Consider the following 10,305-nt stretch of genomic DNA (forward strand, 5'->3'; position numbering starts at 1 on the left):
TGAGGTGTCAAATAAGAAACTGTGCCAGCTCTAGAAGTCCCCAATGGGGCAGAGAAGGAAAGAAGTCCTTTACCCAGTAAAAGGCCCCAGTATCAGCCCTTCATCACCTCTTCCCAGCCAGTTCCATTTGTCGTCAGAGGACCTTGGGCAGAGGCACCTCTGGTGGGCTCCTTTGTGACCTTCATGCCAAGACTTGCTGGGAGGGGCTCACCCTGGATATCGGCAGCACCACTACCCCCCTTAAGTTGCAGATTCCTGGCCTCTCTCCTAGGGAGAGCAAACTTGACACCATCCACACACCTGGACAAGGCAGGTCTAAACCTGTTACAAAAGGAAAACAGCATGGTTAACTAGAACCCTGCCCTGCCTTCCCATCAGAACTAAGAGGATCTGCCAAGACCCAGCAGAGGGGGTTGACCCCATATAAATAGCATGTCCCCCACCCCCCAAGACCTGTGGAGGAAGTATGGGAATCAAGAGACTTTGTTTGGGGTGCTGGCTGTGCCCAAAGCTCACTGTGCCTCTCTGTGCAAATCACTTAACTTGCCAGGGCCTGTTGATTATCTGGAACATGAAGGAGCTGGACGTGGTCCAAAGGTCCTCCGCAGCACTGAGACTGTGACCAGGAAGGAGTTAACAGAGGCCAGGCTCCAGGTCAGGAAGGCAAGGGTTAATCCAAGGGGGGTGGAGGCTCTCTCTGCTTTTCCTGTGGAGAGTGAGGTTTGGCTGCCACCAAAGTTACTTCCAGTCGCTGCTGTCCCTCCTGCCCTCAGTCTAGACCTGCCTTGGGGACCCTGACATTCAGCCTCCCCATGCAGAGGTGAGTGTTTCCTAAGCCCAGAGCTGGGGTGGGAGGGCTCCCAGGCACCCAAGGGCAAGGAGGCTGGCACCAAGCCAGTGAGCACAATCCCCCAGCCTGCATCTGCATCCAGAGCCAAAGTTTGGGCCAAGTTTGGATCACTAACCCCAGTCCTATGAGAAGGTGGGCAAAGGGGTGGAGGGCACAAGATGTCTGCCAGGCGTCTAGGGGTGGAACGTCTGTGGTTGGGCACCAAGGCACCCCAGCAGGCAGAGAAGAGGCAGTGGACAGCAAACTATTTTGGTCCCTGTATTTAGGAACTTTTTATAGCCTCCTGCTTAGGGCTGGGAAGAGGACCGGACAGGAGAGTACCCATGAGGTCAGACCAGCACAGTGCCCTCCTGGGACCTTGGAATCTGACCTAGGCCAGGTTGAGTCCTTGGGAGGCAGGGAGGAGGGCACTTTTAGGCTCTCCTTGCTGCTTGGATTCCCAGTCCCCAGCTACTTATGGGCTGACTTGCTAGAAACTCAATGGGTGTGTGTGTGAGTGGGTGTGTGTGCGTGCATGCGTGTGCATACACAGGTTGCACTGGGGTGAGTGGAGTTGGCAGAGTCTCTGCCCCCATGACCCTCACATGAGGTCCCTTCCCCCCATCTCTGGCAAGTTCTGTCCCTTTATTGCCTGGGGACTGGAGGTCTCCTTAGCCCCCAGAACTGATGTGTCCCTCTCAGCTGAATGGAGGATGGGAGGACCAAGGGGAGCAGGGGTTGGGTGGAGTGTGCTGAGCCACGTGGGTGGCCCATTCTGTTACTGCCAAGGGAACTGTCAGCTCTTGATTTACAACCCCTCCTGGTCCTCCTTCCCCAGCAGAAGGGAGGTGGAGGAGAAGGGTCAGGGGGTCTCAGGATGAGAGACCCTGAGGGCAGATTTCTGGGAGTACAAGTTATTAGGAAGAATTAGTGGAAGGAAATTTTTAGTGAGGTAAGGGTCTCATTTCTAATGGAAATTGCTTGGTTTTATAGCAGCAGGAATAGAAGTGAAACGTAGAGGCAAGTTCTGATGGGCAAGTGAGAGATTCATTCTGAACTAGTTCTGGACTGCAAAGCAAGAGATCTGGGTTGCAGCCCTGGGCCCCAACTCTCAGACCTGAACAAACCCCTCCTCTCTGGGCCAATTTTCTCTTCTATGAAATGGAAATGCAGAGGTAAACAAGTTGATGTTTACAGCTGGGCATTCTGGAATCCCCTTGGCAGCGACACAGAATGGGTGGCAGGTAGCTAGCTGATGTGACGTGGTGACCACTTCCCTTTCCTCTGATGGCCCCGCTGGGCCTGGGTAGGGCAGTTGGCTGCAATTACTGGAGGCTGCTACCCTGTGGTTATATCTCTGACCTCTGTGCTTGGGGGTGGGATGGGTGGGTCCTACTGGAGCCAGCGTGTGGCTGGGAAGCCTCCTGTCTTGGACTCAAAGTTGCTAGGTTGGGAAGAGGTATTTTTTCCGGTTGAGGCCACTTTCGGGAATTGGGCCGGGACCAACCCCATTTCCTTTCCCAAGTGTCCTACTTGCTGATGCCTGCTTGGCATGGCCCTGTAGCCAGAACGGGGCACTCTCAAAGGGGTATGTGTTTCTGGGTGGCCAGGGAGCCCCTGCCCATTGTCTTTGAGGGGCACAGCACCAGCCCAGCCGAATTGGAATGGGGGAGGGGTGGCTAGCTGGTCCTATTCCCAGGAATGCCTGCAGGAGAGGGACAGGGACATCTCTCACTCCCCCCACCTCCCCGCCCCTAACCGTTACTCTTTCCCCGAAGGCCCCAGGGGGCCCCAGCCAACTGCTCTCAGCTCCTCAACCATCTGCCTACTTCCAGCGGCTTATGGGGCACTGTCCTGCCCAGCTCGTCTAAGATGCTCCTGGCCTCTCCCTCCACCCCGGCCAGGGGACGGACCCCTAGCGCCGTGGAGAGGCTGGAGGCCGACAAAGCCAAGTATGTCAAGACGCACCAAGTGATAGCTCGTCGCCAGGAGCCAGCTCTGCGTGGAGCTCCCGGGCCACTCACCCCGCACCCCTGCAACGAGCTGGGGCCCCCTCCATCGCCCAGGACGCCCAGGTCCGCCCGCCGGGGCAGTGGCAGGCGGCTGCCAAGGCCTGATTCCCTCATCTTCTACCGCCAGAAGCGGGACTGCAAGGCTTCGGTGAACAAAGAGAACGCCAAGGGCCAGGGGCTAGTGCGTCGCCTCTTCCTGGGCAGCCCCCGAGACGTCGCCTCAAGCAGCCCAGGCTCAACAGAGAGACCTGCGGCCCCTGGGGGTTGGGTTGCGCCCCAAGAAGCCCCGGAAACTGCGGGAAAGCGAGCGTTGTGCCCCACGTGCTCGCTGCCCTTGTCGGAGAAGGAGCGCTTCTTCAATTACTGCGGCCTGGAGCGCGCGCTCGTGGAAGTGCTGGGCGCCGAGCGCTTCTCTCCGCAGAGCTGGGGCGCCGATGCCAGCCCCCAGCCCGGAACGTCGCCACTGCCTGGCTCCGGGGACACCAGCGACTGGACGTCCAGTGACGGCGGCGCAGATCGCCGGGACTGTGCTGAGGGCGGCGGCTCGGAGGCGGCGGACTCCACGCGGGACGGGCGCCCCCAGGTGTCGGTGGTGGAGCGCAACGCGCGCGTCATCCAGTGGCTCTACGGCTGCCAGCGCGCCCGCGGCCCGCCACGCGAGTCCGAGGTGTGAGCGCCACCGCTCGCGAGCGAGCTCTCGTGGAGTCTGAGTTCCAGGGAAGGGCAAGGGGCACAGGCAGAGACGCCCTGCCTCTGACGCGCTAGGTTCTTTTGGGCAAGCCCTCCCCTCTGGATCTCGGTTTCCCCTTGTGAACCTTGGAAGGATGGGACAAAATGATCCCCGAGAGCCCTTTCCAGTGCAGACGGCAGAGTGGGAGGGGGCTGGCCTCGTGGCCCCTGTGGAGGCCAGTCTGGGGAGTGAAGACTGGAGTGGGAGATCAGAGAATCTGCTGAATAAAGTCAAAATGTTATCCAAACGGGAGGCCTGATTAGAGAGAGACTCGCGTGGGTTTTGGAGTATGGGTTCCAGGCTGTGTGACCCTGAGCAAGCACTCAACCTCTTGGCACTGCAGCTAAACCACTCCGTGATCAATGTATTTCTGAAATGGTCATAAAGTGCTTAGCAAAGTTCCCAGCACACAGGAAGTGCTCAATAGAGAAAGCTACTAGGACTACACTACCGAATTAGTACTAAAGTGATTTTGATCATATACACCACCGATCCTCCAGGTGGGTCCAAACTACAGCTGGGGACCAGGAATAGTGCGTTTGCTAAGTTTTGAGGTGGAATCTGCTCCAGAAATTTGGGGTTCATCAGCCCCTGAAAGTCCCCCATTCCTGGACCTTTGCTGCCCATTTTGTTTTTGTATGATTGGGGCTGCACCTGCAGCATGTGGAATTTCTGGGACCAGGTATCCAACCCACGCCAAGGCATCAACCCAAGCCACAGCAGTGACAACGCTGGATCCTTAACTACTGAGCCACCAGGGAGCTTCTTTGCTGCCCATTTTGGTTACTAGATATGAAGGGCTGAGGTGTGGAGGATCCACAACTGAGGACAATAGAGGACCTTTCCGACCAATATTTTGAAGCCTCACATCCTGTCCCTGTCTTCCTTTTCCTCAAAGACAAACAAGGTCACCTGTTTTTCTCACACGTTCACACCTCTAAATCTTTGTTCTTGCTCCTCCTCCTTTTCCCTGGGTTGCTTCCCCCTTTCTCTCCACTTATCCTAAGATTACATATATGCATCCTCTGTCAGGAATTCTGGATTTCCCAGAAGGCCTCATCTCCTCTGAGCCCTGGAGCACAGTCTTATTTTTGTTCCTCAACTTCTCACCTTCTATGGGACCCACGGGTAGTCTGTGTTCTCTTCTTAGTCACTCACTGACTGTCCCCTAGTACAGGGATAACGCACCTAGCAGGGCTACAGGAAACGTTTGTCAAGTTAGAAGGGGCTGGACAAAGCTGCGGGGCCTGTCCCCTAGGGTTTCCCAGATTCCTGGAAACTTGTACCCTAAATCTATCCTGACACCTGGGATGTCTCTGGTCATTTTCCCACCACGTTTGTGGAGGAAGAAGGGGGGCACCACTCTAGCTGGACCCCGCTCTGAGGTTGCCCACCCGAAAGCAGCCTTCCCCGTCTGGACAAAAAGCACGCAGTCACACGGGGTGTCAGGCCAGGGTTTTTATCACCGAAGGGGAGGAGCGGGCGCTCAGTGCAGCCGGCTGGCTGGCTGGCCGGCTAGTCACCCTTGGGCGCAGCTTTCACCCTCATCTCGGCCAGTTTGTGGGTGAGGAAGCCCCACTTGAAACCGGCTGCAGGGTCGCCTTCCCGCGGCTCGGGACGCTCGGCGGCCTCGTCTCCGGCTTCAGGGTCGGGATCCGGGGCGGGCTCTGCGCCGCGCAGCATGGACACCGCCGCCGCCTGCTGCTGCTGCCACCTGCTGGCGACCGCGTCCCAGAACCCGGGCCCGCGCGGCTGAATCGCCGCTGCTGCGGGCGAGGCGGACTGCGCGGCCAGCGGGCTGCGGGAGAGGGGCGGGGTCAGGGGCTGGCCGAGAGGCCCTGGGGAGGACAAAGGGCAGGAGGCGGGGTCAAGGGGCCTGTAGGGGGACCCCTGGGACCCGAGTGAAGTCCGGGGCTGAGGGGCCCGGGAGGCCGGGGGCGGGTCAGGGCCTGGAGGCAAGGGTAGGATTCAGAGGCACTGGGAAAGGGGGCTGGGGTAGGACCGGGTCAGGGGATTAGGTGAGTGGTCGGGATCGGGATCTCTGGAGAGAGAGCCTGGGGCAGGGGGTTAGGGAAGGTACTCGGGGAGCAGGGCGAGGCCAGAAGAGGGCAGCCAGAGGCGCCGGGTCTGGGAAGCTGGAGGAGGAGCCCTGAGAGGGACGGGCCGGAGGATACGGATGGACAGTGGGACCGGGACCGGAGGGTTAGATCCGGAGGAGAGGCGGGGTCAGACTCTGGAGACGTCTGTCCGGAAAGACAGGGGTGGAGCCCTGGGGAAAGAGGCCAGGCGGCGACTGGCTTCTGATTCTGGGAGAGAGGGAAAGAGGGTCCAGAAACATGAGAGACACCAGGAAGAAGGACGGGTGGAGCGATGCCGAGGGAAGGAGAAAGGCCTAGATCAGAGGCTTAGGGGAGAAGGCGACTAGGAAGGTAGCCGGGCGGTGCGGGGAAGGGCGACCCAGGAGCACTGATGAGGCTTGAGGCGGGAGCCTGCGTCTGAGGAGGTCTTGGAGAGCTGGGAGGGAGAAGGGATGTGTATCGAGGGAGAAAAGGAACCCTGGGGCAGGGGAGATGGGTGGGGCAGGGGGCCCCTAGGGGAGAGAGGAATAGGGGATGTCAAAAGGGAGTGTGATTGGGCTGGAGGAAAGGGCGGGGACGGAGTGTGTGCCAGAATAGATTCCGGAGGAAGGCAGGACCCTGGGTCCGACCCCCCACGCCCTCAGCAGCAAAGGCTTGCTACCACAGTGGCTCCTGAGCTATTAGCCTCAAGTCCTCAGGGAGCTCACTGAAAATATAGAGCCCAGGCCTCAGCCAACACCTGCTGAAACAGAATCTTTGAAGGAGGGTCTCAGAATTGTCACAGGTTCTAGGAGAAGAAGAGGGTTTAAGCCAATATTTGGGAACCACTGATCTGAACCACCCTCCGTTCCAAACATCTAGAGCTTCTCTCCTGGGTTCCCTGATTCATTGGGGAGATGACCCCTCCCACGTGGATGGGGAGAGAGGCATAATACCTTCTAGCATCTCAGTCCCAACAGCTGGCAAATTCCTCCCGAGAGCTAACCTAATCTCCCAGATATGCTGATTGGTCCTCTGGCTGACTAGAGAAATAGAAACAGCGGGAGGCTGGCCCGTCTCTAGTCCCCCATGGTCAAAAAGACAAACAGACCCAAAGGAAAAGACATGTAAGAAGGGGGACCCCAGACCAGACAGACCCCCCCCAACACACACAAACACACACACACATACTGGTCAGCACAGGGCTCTGGTGGCAGCAGCTTGTCCTCGTCTTCTTTGTTAAACAGAGACGACATTGTCAGCCAACCTTTCATCCCAACCCCCTGAACCTGGGGGGAGGGGCCAGGAGTCAGGGAGGGGCCCCAGTGCCACCTCCCAGGACTCCAGAGCAGTTTCTGCCAGGCTTCCCAGAGCTGAGGTGGAAGAAAGGAGAACTCACCCGGCGGGCCAGCTGTGACATGGGATTGAAGTCCTCTTCATTTGGTTCTGCCATCTCAGACTCCACTGACGCTGGGGTCTCCCTCTGGGACACAAGACCCCCCACCCAGCATGAGATAGGCCCCAGAGGAATGGAATTCCCATCCCCCCTGCTAGCCCGGTACACACAGACCAGGCACCCAAACCCCACAGAACGAAGCACACACCTAAACCCTTCACACCTTCCAAAAATGCATACAGGTGTACCCCTACGCAAAGCTACCAGTCACTCACGTGACCTGTAGAGTAAATCCCTGCAGACACATACCTGCCCACCCACAGACACATCCCATTCTCACCCCAAAACATGAAGGCAAGGGCCTGCAAGCCGATATAGACACACACGTGTGCCTGAGCATGCCTCCGCATGGCTACACCTCTTCGCCTGTACATGCATATATGCACTGTGAGGCACCGACACAAGGACATTTCCACAGTTATACCATTCACACCTGTGTACCTCACAACTGCAGACAGCTGCACAGAGGCCCACCCACACAGCACCAAAAACTGCTCCACCCATCCCCAGACCCCAAGACACAGATATGCACTCACATAGACTGTACAGCCATAATACCTGCAAATGCCTGTATGCCTCCATAGACTTCTGCCCCAAATGTAAACACCTGAAAATACCTGTACCCAGCTGACACCTGCACATACACTTTAATGGAACTCCACCCGGACGCCAACCCTAAGACTGACCTGCAGATCTTCTACACAGGGCCAGCCCCAGACACCAACCTGTCTAGATGTACACTTAGTCACACTCACATCCACACACACCAGATGACCCCAGAACTAGTTCCTGCCTCTGCCATATGTATTTGAGCAATTGCCACTTATCACAGCCTCCAGAGGTAAGACTGTTTTGGAGCCTTTTCAATTTTTCTTTTTCTTTTTATGGCGGCATATGGAAGTTCCCAGGCTAGGGGTCAAATGGGAGCTGAAGCTGCCGGCCTATGCCACAGCCACAGCAACACAGGATCCAAGCCGAGACTTTGACCTACACCACAGCTCGAGGCAACACCAGATCCTTAACCCATTGAGCAAGGCCAGGGATCAAACCCACGTCCCCATGGATACCAGTCAGGTTCTTAACCCGCTGAACCACAAGGGGAACTCTGAATTTTTTTTTTTTTTAATGCCGAGACAAACATGGTCGAAGTATGGTTCTGACCTGATGCTGCCACAGTGACCCGCGGTGTAATAACACCACTTCCCCCAGTTCCTGTACTGTGGGCTCGCTTCCTCTCAAGGCAGGTCATCCCGCTTCTGCTCAGTGCTGCCCATTAGAAAGTTGTGTCAAGCTGAGTGTATCCATGTGGCAGCCCGTAGGTTCCAAAAGGATCCATTCCATGTGGTATCCTTTGAGATCTTTGTAGACAGCGACCACTCTGCCCCTCAAATCTCCCTCGGTTTTCTGGAGTGTCCTGGCTTTCTGACACTGCACTATGCTGCATCATCCCTGAATTGCTAGTGGCTCCTGCACAAATCTCACTCTCCCAGAGCCTGTCCCTTGCCCTTCTTTGCACCTTTCACTCATGCTGCCCCTCTGCCCGTGCCCCATCTAGCACACAGGACAATACCCACCTCCTCTGCCAGGTCCTCCTCAGATTCGCCACTCAGGGTCTGTAGCACTTTGGATTTGTAGGTCTTCCAAAAGGCCTGGTTCATGGCTGCAGGGGAAGCGGGCCTGGCACCCAGGCACGGGAAGGTGGTGGCTCAGTGGGCACCCAGTGGGTCTGGCTCCAGGAACTTGGTGAGGCTGAGAACCTGTCCCAGGGATCAGGTGACCTCATTAAAGATGCACCAGCCTCCCCAGATGGCACAGTGCCCAGCAGATGAACCTGATCCAAAGGAGTCCGTGGTGAGAGCCAGCTTCTGCCACCTCACCCCTTGTCTTAGCCCATATTGGCCAGGAATGATGAAAACTTCTCTCTCCACAGAAGCCTCCTTCCTGGGCCTAGGAGTTCTTGAATTTGATTATTTGGAATGGCTCCAGAAAAGTCCTCTTCCATTCATGAAGTCCATTTACAAAGTCCTTGGGCTCAGGACCCACTGTGGTGCCCCGATGACTGCAGCCCTACAAGCTGCGCCCTTAATAGGGCCCTGCCCTATACCTACACTCAGCCTCTGTGAACCGGAATGGGAGGTCCCAAGGCCCATGGTCAGTGCCCTGGGCTTACATTTCACTGCTTTGTCTGGGCTGGAAAATGATTCCTCTCCCCAGGGATGCACGTGCCTCTCTCCCTGTTTCCTGGCAACAGGTTCCAAAGAACTGGAGCCCCTGAATTATTGCTGAGTTCCTCTGGTCAACCTGGAAGGCACCAGGTTCTGATGCGAGGGGAAAGGCTCTCTGGCTCTATTCCCACTCTGAGTACACAACACCTAGGTTGTACCTCTCTCTGCCTTTGATGCCAGGCCAAGCATCAAAAGATGAGAAAGTAGTCAAAGATGAGAGGTCCTTCTGTGAGGACCTCCTTTCCTTGTGAGAGGATCTGACCCCTCTTAAGACTAACAGGATGCCTTCCATGAGAACACGGGTTCAAGCCCTGGCCTCGCTCATTGGGTTAAGGATCCTGCATTGCCGTGAGCTGTGGTGTAAGTCACAGACTCAGCTCAGATCCCGCATGGCTGTGGCTCTGGCATAGGCCGGCAGCTACTGCTCCAATTAGACCCCTCGCCTGGGAACCTCCATATGCCGTGGGTGCGGCCGTAAACACACACACACACACAACTCACAGGATAGGAAAAACCGGGGACAGGTGAGAAGTGCCGAGGCTTTCTCAGGAACCTGAGATGTCTCAGCAAGTCCTGCGAGGGCCGCGATCCCAAACGTATTCATTTTCATTCATTTATTAATTCATTAACATCACATTGTTCAGTGCTTCCAGGGAGATGTAGCATGCCCCCCCACCCCCATCCCAACGCGGAGTCTAAGATCTGGGAGCCTGGAAGAGGTGATGGGGCCAGAGGACGGCACTGAGATAGGTTGGGCCAGGCGGGGCGGGTAGGGCAGCGGACCACCCTGAAGCCCCCAGGGCACGCACCACCCGCCCCTCCAGCGACCTAAGAGGACGCGCTTCCCGGAGCCCCGCCCCGAGTTCGGTCACTGACGTCGAGGGCCTCCTGAGGGCGCTCAAGGGCGCTGCTCGCGCGAGTGACGTCATCAGAGGCGGTCCGCCGGAGCCTGCTCAGTCCCCGGCGTCACATGGCGTCACTGCACAGTCCGGAAGC

At 57.1% G+C, this 10,305-nt stretch overlaps 2 protein-coding genes across 3 annotated transcripts; one reads left to right on the forward strand and one right to left on the reverse strand.

Annotated features, from left to right (window-relative positions):
• Window positions 1-734: 734 nt before the first annotated feature.
• On the forward strand, window positions 735-3,818 carry FAM110D (family with sequence similarity 110 member D). 2 transcript variants are annotated; one of them, NM_001243479.2, is given in 3 exon segments: window positions 735-820; window positions 1,823-2,004; window positions 2,608-3,818. In NM_001243479.2, coding segments are annotated over 2 exon segments (921 nt in total). In that variant the 5' UTR covers window positions 735-820; window positions 1,823-1,990; the 3' UTR covers window positions 3,515-3,818.
• Window positions 3,819-5,016: 1,198 nt separating this feature from the next.
• Window positions 5,017-8,874, reverse strand: C6H1orf232 (chromosome 6 C1orf232 homolog). Its single transcript, XM_084963421.1, has 4 exons — window positions 8,659-8,874; window positions 7,028-7,111; window positions 6,820-6,917; window positions 5,017-5,369 (listed from the first exon to the last, which is right to left on the reverse strand). The coding sequence occupies exons 1-4, from the start codon at window positions 8,740-8,742 to the stop codon at window positions 5,087-5,089; spliced, it is 549 nt and encodes a 182-aa protein (XP_084819547.1). The 5' UTR covers window positions 8,743-8,874; the 3' UTR covers window positions 5,017-5,086.
• Between the last annotated feature and the right edge of the window lie 1,431 nt (window positions 8,875-10,305).

The sequence above is a fragment of the Sus scrofa genome, chromosome 6 (assembly GCF_054392235.1).
Source record: "Sus scrofa isolate SSC_HxYL_T2T_F1_AM1 chromosome 6, Sscrofa_HxYL_maternal_Yorkshire_Landrace_v2.0, whole genome shotgun sequence".
NCBI classification, from domain to species: Eukaryota; Metazoa; Chordata; class Mammalia; order Artiodactyla; family Suidae; genus Sus; species Sus scrofa.